This window comes from Hevea brasiliensis, chromosome 1 (assembly GCF_030052815.1).
Source record: "Hevea brasiliensis isolate MT/VB/25A 57/8 chromosome 1, ASM3005281v1, whole genome shotgun sequence".
NCBI lineage: Eukaryota > Viridiplantae > Streptophyta > Magnoliopsida > Malpighiales > Euphorbiaceae > Hevea > Hevea brasiliensis.
The window spans coordinates 1,486,024-1,497,117 of NC_079493.1; the positions used below are offsets into that span (position 1 = coordinate 1,486,024).

Genomic DNA, 11,094 nt, shown 5'->3' on the forward strand with positions numbered 1-11,094 from the left:
TCAAATACAGAGGCAATGAACTTGCATATTCACTGAAAAAAAAAAAAGAAAGGCGAAGACCATATAGATTTGAGAAGAAGATTACATTTCATTTTCTGTTCAACATATTCATGCCATAGCATCTTAGAAAATGAAACATTTATTCAGTTTCTGCAAGAAAATGATATCCCTGAAATCATCTTTTAAGACCCAACCAAGGGATCATGTGATGAGAGACACTACACAAACAACAAGAAAGAGTCCAAGATTTCAGTTATTAGCTAGACTGTAGTCATAGGCAAACATTTAGAGATCTTCATTTCCAGGTTCTGACTTGATGACGTTCCGAGGATCGAATGTGGTTGTGTTACCTGCTTCAGAACCATTTGTGGATGTTGGTCTTGTTCCATGGCCTTCACCTTCTGCGGTTCCTGCATTGCCAAGCACACTGCCAGCAGCTGCTGCAGATTCTGCTAGTTGCCTCAGTTTTAGTTCCTTGAAGATATTCTGCTTAAAGCTGGCAACAATAAGCTGATAAATAGAAACAAACCCAATGTGAGTCTCCCAATAAAAAGATGCAGACAAAGATTATTTCTTTCTTGGAGAATTAGATATAGGAAAGGAGGAACATACTTGAATAGGATTATATGCTATTAAAGGCCCAACAACAGTACCACCGAAAACACGGCCATCAGGTTTTGCCAGGGAAACACTTAACACGCCAGTTTTGCGATGTGCACCGCTTGTTTCATCAAGTGTGAAAGACCCAGATAAGGAGAGAATTTCAAAGAGGCCCTGCAGAAAAACAATATACTCTTTTTAGTTTCTTTGCATTAGAGTAGCTAGTTGAGGATTTGGAGCCTTGCAGAACATCAAAATATACATAAGTAAATAGATCATTCAATGCACAAGGCTTCTCGCATTGCAGGATCTAGAGGAGATTAGATGTGAGATCAAACCCTATATCGCCAAATTCCACCATAAGAAGGTTCAGTTATAGTCGCAATTGAGACAGCACCAGTAGCAGAAAGAATGCAAACTGCTAGAGGACCCCTTTCAGCAAATGATGAAATCTTACTTAAAATATCCTGATTATAGTGAAGAAAAGAGATCTGCTTAGATGTAAGCCAAACAGAATGAAGAAACAAGCCAAGTAATGGCAGGCAAAATTAGCATATAAAAGTACCAGCAAAACATCATCTAACAATACCTCTCCAGGATCCACAAGCATTACATGAGGAGTGAAGCTTCCTCCTGCTGTTTCTGCTTCATAATCACCTAAACAAACATAATATTATGGCATGAAGAAAAAATAGAATGCATTAACACGAAAAGTAATCTTCATAAATTGGATGAAGTATTCACTTCTTTAGACCAATTGCGGAGAATAATAAATGAATTTCGTATAGCGACTAAACTAACCAAATGCACCTTAAAGTACATTAATAACGCTTTTTTTCTTTGCATATCTGTAATTCATCCATCAGGATACGTATATCTTGATACAATCATGCAAATGGAACTTTAAGGGTTCAACCCTTTACATTCATCAGAATAAAAATCAGATCTTTACTCATACTATTCTCCTCGAGCTTTTTCATTTCTGCGCTTTCATTATTTATTCAGCCTTAATCTTCCTAGGAAACTTAAAGGGTAGCATTTCATTCAATTTCAGCATAGAAAATTAAACTAATTAAACTACCTCTCACAAAAGAAATTAACAATTCTCTCTCTCATGCAACGAAAGATTTTGTCAAAAAAAAAAAAAGGTAAAAACCGCATCAATTCGACTGTACGAGGCTCTACAGCTTGTCAGTTGAGGGCATCTCCAATGCTCAAGACTCTCCAATAAAGAAAGTGCACAAAAACAAGCATAAACAAATCTTTCATTTATAAACACAATCTCACGAGGCATAAAACTCTACAAAAAAATTGAAATTCCTTGCTTGTCTAAATAGAAAATCCAAAAATATCAATCAATAAAAATCAAAACTCACCAAGGGAAGCCAAGAGTTGCAGTCTACCAGAACCATAGGGACGCCTTCTGCCTCGCTTCTCATAAGTCCCTGATAGTGAAGATGTAAAGTCAGGTGGAGGAGACACAGGCAGCGATACTGTTTCTGAATCCATATCGAACTTCTTCGGTCTCCCTCTCTTTCTTTTCCCTATTATTTCAGCACTCACCGAGCCTCCTCCAGAACCTCCTGCAATTGCACCACCACCACCACTACCACCAGGTTTTGGCTTTTTTGCTATTTCAGTGCTCACCGAGCCTCCTCCAGAACCTCCTGCAACTGCACCACCACCACCACTACCACCAGGTTTTGGCTCTCTTGCTATTTCAGCGCTCACCGAGCCTCCTCCAGAACCTCCTGCAACCGCATCACCACAACTACCACCAGGTTTTGACTCTTTTGCTATTTCAGCACTCACCGAGCCTCTTCCAGAACCTCCAGCAACTGCACCACCATTACCACCAGGTTTTAACTCTTTTGCTATTTCACCACTCACCGAGCCTCCTCCAGAACCTCCTGCCACTGCACGACCACCACTACCACCAGGTTTTGGCTCTTTTGCTATTTCAGCACTCACCGAGCCTCTTCCAGAACCTCCTGCAACTGCAGCACCACCACTCCCACCCGGTTTTGGCTCTTTTGCTATTTCAGCACTCACCCAGCCCCTTCCAGAACCTCCTGCAACTGCAGCACCACCACTACCACCAGGTTTTGGCTCTTTTGCTATTTCAGCACTCACCCAGCCCCTTCCAGAACCTCCTGCAACTGCAGCACCACCACTACCACCAGGTTTTGGCTCTTTTGCTATTTCAGCACTCACCAAGCCTCCTCCAGAACCTCCTGCAACTGCACCATAACCACTACCACCAGGTTTTGGCTCTTTTGCTATTTCAGCACTCACCGAGCCTCCTCCAGAACCTCCTGCAACTGCACCACCACTACCGCCAGCTTTTGGCTTTTTGGCTTCCTGGTGCACCACCTGGCTCACCAGAGAGTCATTCTTTGTGGTAACCGGAGACAGCTGTGAGGCTTTGGTTATCATGCTTTTATCTTCCATGCATGCAACAGCAGCTTCTCTTTGCCTTGTATGCATATAAACACACACGCACATGTATATATGGTGAAAAATAGAGAGAGAAAGTATAAATCTTGACCTCTCACTATAATCCATTTGTATTAAGAAAGGTGAGGAAGAGAGGAAGGAAAGGGTTTTGAACTTACTGGTGGGTATCGAAAAGGTGCCATAAAGGAAAACTTGACCGGTTTTTCTTCATCCGATGAATAGCCTGAAATCTTTCAAAATTGACCAGGTGCACTGGCTTTTAAGGAATAATGGGCAAAATTGTATGATTTTGTTTGGCATGTGATTTAATAATTTTACGGTTATAATATTTACTTGTTTTTACTAATTGTAAAGGAGAGAGGATCTGCCTTAATTGATAAAAATTATCAAATATTTTTGCGTAATTTAGTAATAAAATAATTATTAGTTGTTACAATGAATCTTACATTTTTTAAATAATTTTAAGGGATTTAATTTCCAAATATGAACAATGCATCCTATGAAAAATATTGAATATATATATATTTTAATGATTTTGAATTTAAAGCAAGATGCATTATGGTTGTAGAGTCAACCAGGTTGAGCACTATTGTATTGCACTTATTTTGATTTCAAGCTCTTTCAGAACTATGCCAACTCACAATGATAAAACAAATCATTTCTATTGACTGGAAAACAAGAATACACAATTAAAAAAAATAAAAAAAAAAACAACTAAATGTTTCTATACTCTCTTATTTTTGTAAAGCAAAAACAAAACAAAGTCATCAACATCTCTAAAGAGGAGCTGTAAAATTAATATTGGGTCCTCATTCCATTTCATCCAAATGTCCGAACAACTCTTTCCAGTGATATGATGCTTCTTCTGGTGTACGAAAAGTCCAAATGTGGGGCTTGGCTCTCTTACGAGTGTCTAAAATTTCCTGCGTTTGATAACCCATGAAAATGCTTTCAACGGCAGAGCACAAAGAGAAACCTAATCAAACTATGTACTTACTTGAAGAGGGAAAAAAAAAGAAGAAAAACGGATCTCTAACATGCATTGCGATTTTGAAATCCATGTCATTAAACAAAAACGCGTTATTACGTCATGAGATCCCTACCAATAACTAGTTTAAAAAAACAATGGGCTGTCCGTTAGACCATAGAAAGATGATTATTTAAAATTCTGAATTTATCCAAATGCAATCTTAAAAATATTTAAAGCCCAAAAGTAATAGATTGGAGATACAAAACTTATGCATTGATTCTCTCTCCTTGTACAATTATAATGTTCTCGACGAAGTTTTATTTATAATGTTCTCAACAAAGTTTTCTTTTTTCTATCTGCTATATATGCATATAATTCTCATCAATGCTCCTCATTTGTAGCCTTAAATAAAAAAACTCCACCCATCCATCGGAATGACTAGAGAAACCACTCAACTATTTATTTTAGGCATAAAGACTTTAGACAACCTGCTTCAAATAATAATGTAAAGCATCACAGTATAAACATTAATTCATCCAAATGTCACGTATCATCTCCATAGTTATTAAAGGCTCAAGACGCAGTAAGGCGCCAAAGGGTCCTGAAGCTTAGGGGCAAGGCACTGAGCGAGGTGAGGCAAAAAAGTAAAAAAAAAATAAATAAATAAAAATCCATAAAAGTCAAATAAATGTGATGTTTTTCCTTTTTCCTTTGGCACATATCTTGAAATAGGTGTAGATGTAACATTTTTTTTAAAAAAGATAATAATAGAGTGGTAGTATTGTAAATGGAAATATGGGAGGTTGGCAATCTTGGGTGTGCTGGTTTGATGAGATTTTGATGATTAGTTATCAGTAGCGATATTAACTCCAAAAACTTCCTAATGCGTTAATATAGGATTCTTATAGATCGGCAAATATCAAATTTAAGTCGTAGTCCTTTTTGCCAGTAAAAGTGCTCCCTAAAGGTAGAAATTAAAAAGGAATGGCTTTCTAGAATATTGTGCCTGGAGCAAAGGTGCACATCAAGACACATAAGGCGCTAGAGTTCGAGCCTGGTGAGCCTTGAGCCTGAGACGCGCTTTTAATAACTATGATTATCTCAGCCTAATAAAGAAAATAAAAGGGAAAACAAAAATAATACAAGAAGATGATCTGAAACAGTAAATTAAGGTCATAGTAAGGAGCATAAAATGAAAAGGTATAATAGAACAATACAATTGAGACAAAAAATGAACCATAGTACGGACAAAACAAAGATTAAATAAGTTGCCTCACCAGTTACCATGGCAAACAGCAAGGTCATGGTTTAATTATGACATCATACCATAAAGAAAATGAACAAAAACTAAGGTCCAGAATTTTATTTCAGCATGGGAGAGAGTTGTGGGAAAGAGTTGTGGAGCATCGACTACGTCATGATACTTCTATCTCTCTCAATCAATTTGGTTTCATGCCCGGTCGTTCAACTATAGAAGCGATCTTTCTCATTAGAAGCTTGAAGGAGAAATATAGAGATGTCAAGAAAGATCTACACATGGTTTTTATTGATTTGAAGAAGACTTATGATAGTGTTCCAAGAGAGGTCCTATGGAATGTGTTAAAACAAAAGAGAGTATCTATTAGGTACATACAAGTATTAAAAGATATGTATGAAGGAGCAACTACTATTGTGCGCACAGTGGGAGGGGACACAAGAGATTTTCCGATCTCAATTCGATTACACCAAGGATCAGCCATAAGCCCTTACCTTTTTACATTAGTTTTAGATGAACTGACGAAACATATACAAGATAGTATTCCTTGGTGCATGATATTTGCGGATGATATTGTTCTGATAGATGAGACACGAGAAGGAGTCAATAGAAAGCTAGAACTTTGGAGAAGTACTCTACAGTCAAAGGGTTTTAAGTTAAGTAGAACAAAGACAGAATACATGCATTGCAAGTTCAGTGAAGGCCAAACTGGTGATAGGGAATGAGTTAATTTGAATGGAGTGGTACTGTCCCAAAGTAATCACTTTAAATATCTGGGCTCGGTCCTTCAAGTAGATTGGAGATGTGAGGAGGATGTTAGTCATAGGATTAAAGCCGGATGGTTGAAATGGAGACGTGCCACTGGAGTTTTATGTGATCGTAAGATTCCCAATAAATTGAAAGGAAAATTTTATTGTACAGCCATACGACCGGCTATGTTATATGATAGTGAGTGTTGGGCACTGAAAGAGTCGTATGCATCTAAGATAAGAGTTGCAGAGATGAGAATGTTAAGGTGGATGAGTGGCCATACTAGACTAGATAAAGTCCGTAATGAAAGTATTAGAGAAAAGGTTGGAGTAGTGCCAATTGAAGATAAGTTAAGAGAAGGGAAATTGAGGTGGTTTGGTCATGTGAAGCGTAGACATACGGAGGCTCCAATTAGACAAGTAGAGCACATTATGTTAGAGGATAGAAAGAAAAAAAGGGGTAGACTTAAATTGACTTGGAGGAGAGTAGTACAACATGACCTAGAAGCATTACATATTTCTGAGGATTTAACCCAAAATCGTTCAGAGTGGAAAAAGCGAATCCATATAGCCGACCCCAATTTTTTGGGATAAAGGCTTAGTTGAGTTGAGTTGAGTTGTATGGGAACTCTCAACTTAGGAATCATTTCAGTGGTTCCAACCTAAACACCATGAATAGGTAGTAAAATGTACTATCTCTATGTAAAAGTGCACTCATAACCAATGGTATTGGCAGTGACATTTCTCTAACTAGTGCAACATCTGCTGGCATTTCTACACCACCACTTTATCCCAGCTAAAATGGCAAAATGTTGTTGATGCAGAAAAAAAAAAAATCAGAGGTTGTAGATGATTGAGGAAGTAAAAACAGATGGTGCAAATAGCATTTTCCCATCATTAATAACCTCCCATATGCATGTGTGAAATTTACCTTACAATTTTTTTAAGTTCGAATAAGTAAGGTTTCTCCTACAAGTACAAGCATAAGGATAGCCTAGAAATAGAGAAAAACATTCACAGGTTTTCCTTGAAAATTCCTACACATATTCATGTAGTTTACATATCTCTCTCATTCTCTAAAACACACTACTATTTCCCTAATATTCCAGAATCAAATGCTAAGTCATCCAACACAAGGAAAAGAAAATCCTTGAAGTGAATAGAAGATAAAACAAAACTTAAATTAGATAAACAAGTTAAAACGGTGTACCTGCAATTGGGAAGACTGTTTGGTCTTGAGGGTTAAATAGTCTAACAGAGCACTCCATTTCTCAGAACAATTATCAAGAACTCCTAGCCTAAAATACTGCTGCATTTGATGTACTGGGACAGCTCACCACAACAACAAGACCAATATATTTAATTCTAAGGTGGTTTTAAAATAATAATAAAATTGGAAACCAAGAAAAAAAATTGGAAGATCCGAAAGGGAACTATCTGATTTTCAAGTTGATGCATGAACGTGTGTGTCAAATTTATTATAATAAAAAAAATTGAAAAAAAAAAAGATTCTGAAAGATAGAAAAAGAGAAAGGATGAAGCTAAGTACAATAGCAGAACCAGAGAGCATCAAAGCAGGTAGTGCAGGATAACCGCTGCTGTGAAGAAGATAGTTCATTCTCTTAGCCCATGGAACTATGTTTGAGTGAACTACACACTTTCATATATTTGCCCACTTGTACGAAGGGTAAACTTGCAGGTCAGATATGATATATCACCAACTCTTTTCAATCCAAAAGGCTTTTATTTTCCCAGTTGAATCCAGATAGGCTAGGCAGCTGCCAATGTATAAAATCCTCTAAATGCTCATATAAAAGTGGAAATTCTACTGATAATTTTATTATAACATTCAACTTAAACTAATAGATGTTGAACTCTAAACGAACTAAAGGAAAACAACATAAACTTAATCATCTAAAATAATTTTGTTATCCAGATAAAAGATGAACACATTGAACTTCATCATGCATATTAAGAGATGAAGATGAAAATATTTAAAAAGAAAAAAAGCTTTTCTTCATAATGCACGACCATAACAAATTTATTATCCGTAAAACCAGACTTGAAACACCATTAAGAATCAGATACCCAAGAAGACAGGCAAAAGAATGCAAACGTTCCACTGAATTATTAATTTTCTATCATCTACACTTAATAGTGGTTGCAATTCTGATGCATTGCCATTAGACAAAGATGAATACTATGAAAAATGGATGAAATATCATTTTTTAAAATAAAATTTGAAAATGAAATGGAAAATTACAACCAAGAAAGCAGGAAGATGATTAAGTTCAAACATCAAAGCAATAAGAACTACGTGGCCTTACAGCGAAAGAACTGAAATTGGGTATGGATGACTAAGGCTGGTGGCCAGCGCTCTTGATTCGCGACAGGCAGTAGCCGGCGAGACACAGGGAGGTGGCGATTTTCCGAATGGGAACAGAGAAAGCGAAAGAGAGAGATGGTTTTGGAAAATCAAAAAATTAGGGATTTGGCGTCTGCCAATGCCCAATTTCTAAAGCACGACGTCGTTTAGTTCCATAGTTTAAAAAAACATAAAATTTTAAAGAAAATTTTGTTTTTTCTAATTATTAAAAATATAATTAAATTATTATACATAAGATAGTATATATTATTAATTCATTATCCAAACCAAGTGGTTTACTTTTCATTTATTATTCATTTTAAAGTTTTATTTTTAGAATTGATAAATATTATTTAACTTAGTTCAAAGTAAATAGTAAGAATATATGTATCATTTTATATATTTTAATTTTTAAAAATTAAATTTAATAAAAATAGAAAATATAAATATAACAAATCAAAATAGAAGGTCATTTATGTAAATATACGTTATGAAATATGTCACGACCCAACCTATGGGCCGGACCGGCACTAGGACCTGGGCCAGCCTAAAGCCCCCGAGGCCCGTAGTAAGCCTAATTGTTCATTAACCCAACTCTAAGGCCCATTTGGGCCCAATATCAAGAAAACAAACGGACAGAATCCGGCCATAAAATGGACTTTTCAACGGGGAGTTTTCGACTCACCCGACCTGTAAACACAATAAATACTCAATTGGGGAGCTCAGCTCACCCTCCACATACTCATATCCTCATAAAAATAATTGGGAGCTCAGCTCCCTCATCCAATCCATCAAACATGCATATCATTATACGTTTACAGGTCTAAAATAATAATTTAGTTTACAGACCCAAATCAAATAAACATTTCTAACATATGCGAAAATTCTAGGAGTAAATAAAATTACACAAATATTGATAAACAACCTGCGAAGAAGAAAAGCAGGTTAACCAAAATAAAATCCTCCTGTAGCCTGAAAAAATATTGAACAGGAGTGAGCGTTCGACTCAGAGAGTAAAATATCAATTTTAACCATAATCTCTATAACTATCTAAAACTAATGCACCCTGTAGAGTGAAATGCAACATCCACATCATTTTCACATCATAACATCAAAAAGGTAATTTGGAGCACTCACGCACCCTGTAGCATCAATCATAACATATGGGAGCTGATCCCCTATACAACTCTCTTAAATCCAACCTGGTGCCAGCGAAGAACTCAAGCCGGACTTTCGCTTAATAAACCAAATCGAGGGTCCCAGCGAAGAACTCAAGCCGTGACTACCCCTCGAAGGATCGGGTCCCAGCGAAGAACTCAAGCCGTGACTACCCGTCCTATCCATAGTCCACACTACATCACACGCACGACAACGCACGCACACTGCTCCAAATTACCACAACAACATCATGGCACTTTAACAGTTATCAATGCATCATAAATCGTGTCTAGAGTTTAACTACATAAATATATGCATATAAGTGATGCATGGGCATGCTGAACATATAATAATATCGAAATTACAATTAAAATTAATATTTTACTCACAGACTTGACGGTGATCACTGAGGCGGCTGGGCGGAGGAAGAAGGTTGTCCCGGCTCACCTGACAATTTTTATTACAATCATTTAATAAATTTGACTCAATACAAACAAAGAAAAGACCAAATACGTCCTAAGTCGTGCTGAAAATCCGGCAAAGTCTCCCCTATACCTAGGACCTACCCAACCTGCAAAAGGGCTCAAAACACACTTCTATATTCATAATCCATATGTCCACAACTCAATCCCATCACACAGCCCCTCCTGGGCCCATCAAATCAATCATCCATCACAATATGTAAAATTTCAATTTAGTCCTTATAATTGACCATATTTGCAAAAACTGCCCAAATCAGCTCTAAAAATTCTAAAACTTTGCCCCGCGATCCTTAGCAATATTACTAAGCTATTGCAAAAAGAATCATAATTTTCTAAGCTACCACGAATATTTTATGGATTTTTAATCCTATTTAAGCACTAGAAAATTACGAAAAAGCAAGGTTCGGGTTTACCTTTGCCGATTCCGACTTAGGGAACGCGCTCGGGACGTCTGACAATGGTGGGGTAGCCAAAACCTCGATCCAATTCAGAGACTTTTCCGGTAGCTGGTCTGTCTGGACGGAAATTCACAGATCCGGACAACTGTCGAATTTTCGCAAATTGAAGATACCTACACGAAGCCCAATAATAATATATAAAAAAAATCAGGGATGTTACATTCTTCCCCCCTTACAGAAAATTCGTCCTCGAATTTTACACAAAGCAGAATAAAGTACATGATCACACATTGAACAGATAAGGGTACTTGCTACGCATGTCCCGTTCTGACTCCCAGGTGCACTCTTCCACTGACTGACTCCTCCACAAAACCTTAACCATAGGGATCTGTTTTGATCTTAGCTGTCTCACTTAGTAGTCCACTATGGCTACAGGTTGCTCCTCAAAGGTCAAGTTCTCTTTTAGCTCTATTACATCCTGCCGTAGTACATGGGGAGGATCTAGGATGTACTTCCTAAGCAGGGAGAAGTGAAATACGGGATGAACGTGAGAAAGGTTGGGTGGTAGTTCCAACCGGTAGGCAACTGTTCCAACTCTATCAGTAACCTCAAAAGGTCCAATATACCGAGGTGCCAACTTGCCCTTCTTTCCAAATATCA

At 37.3% G+C, this 11,094-nt stretch overlaps 1 protein-coding gene across 6 annotated transcripts; it reads right to left on the reverse strand.

The window, feature by feature from the left end:
* Nucleotides 1-68: 68 nt before the first annotated feature.
* Nucleotides 69-8,536, reverse strand: LOC110645787 (uncharacterized). Of its 6 annotated transcripts, XM_021799034.2 has the most exons (9): nt 8,359-8,536; nt 7,581-7,809; nt 7,242-7,354; nt 3,216-3,980; nt 1,977-3,076; nt 1,190-1,257; nt 939-1,067; nt 613-774; nt 69-510 (listed from the first exon to the last, which is right to left on the reverse strand). In XM_021799034.2, the coding sequence occupies exons 4-9, from the start codon at nt 3,266-3,268 to the stop codon at nt 286-288; spliced, it is 1,737 nt and encodes a 578-aa protein (XP_021654726.2). In that variant the 5' UTR covers nt 3,269-3,980; nt 7,242-7,354; nt 7,581-7,809; nt 8,359-8,536; the 3' UTR covers nt 69-285. The 6 variants fall into 6 exon arrangements, with proteins under 6 accessions (XP_021654726.2, XP_021654722.2, XP_021654723.2 ...); XM_021799030.2 differs by having other exon boundaries at nt 1,977-3,980; XM_021799031.2 differs by lacking the exon at nt 7,242-7,354 and having other exon boundaries at nt 1,977-3,980.
* Between the last annotated feature and the right edge of the window lie 2,558 nt (nt 8,537-11,094).

Coding starts and splice junctions, on each gene's coding strand:
- LOC110645787 (XM_021799033.2), bottom strand. CDS start 3,165: ATGGATTATAGTGAGAGGTCAAGATTTATACTTTCTCTCTCTATTTTT. Junction 1,258..1,976: donor GCAACTCTTGGCTTCCCTTG/GTGAGTTTTGAT, acceptor ATGTTTGTTTAG/GTGATTATGAAGCAGAAACA. Junction 1,068..1,189: donor TGCTTGTGGATCCTGGAGAG/GTATTGTTAGAT, acceptor CACTATAATCAG/GATATTTTAAGTAAGATTTC.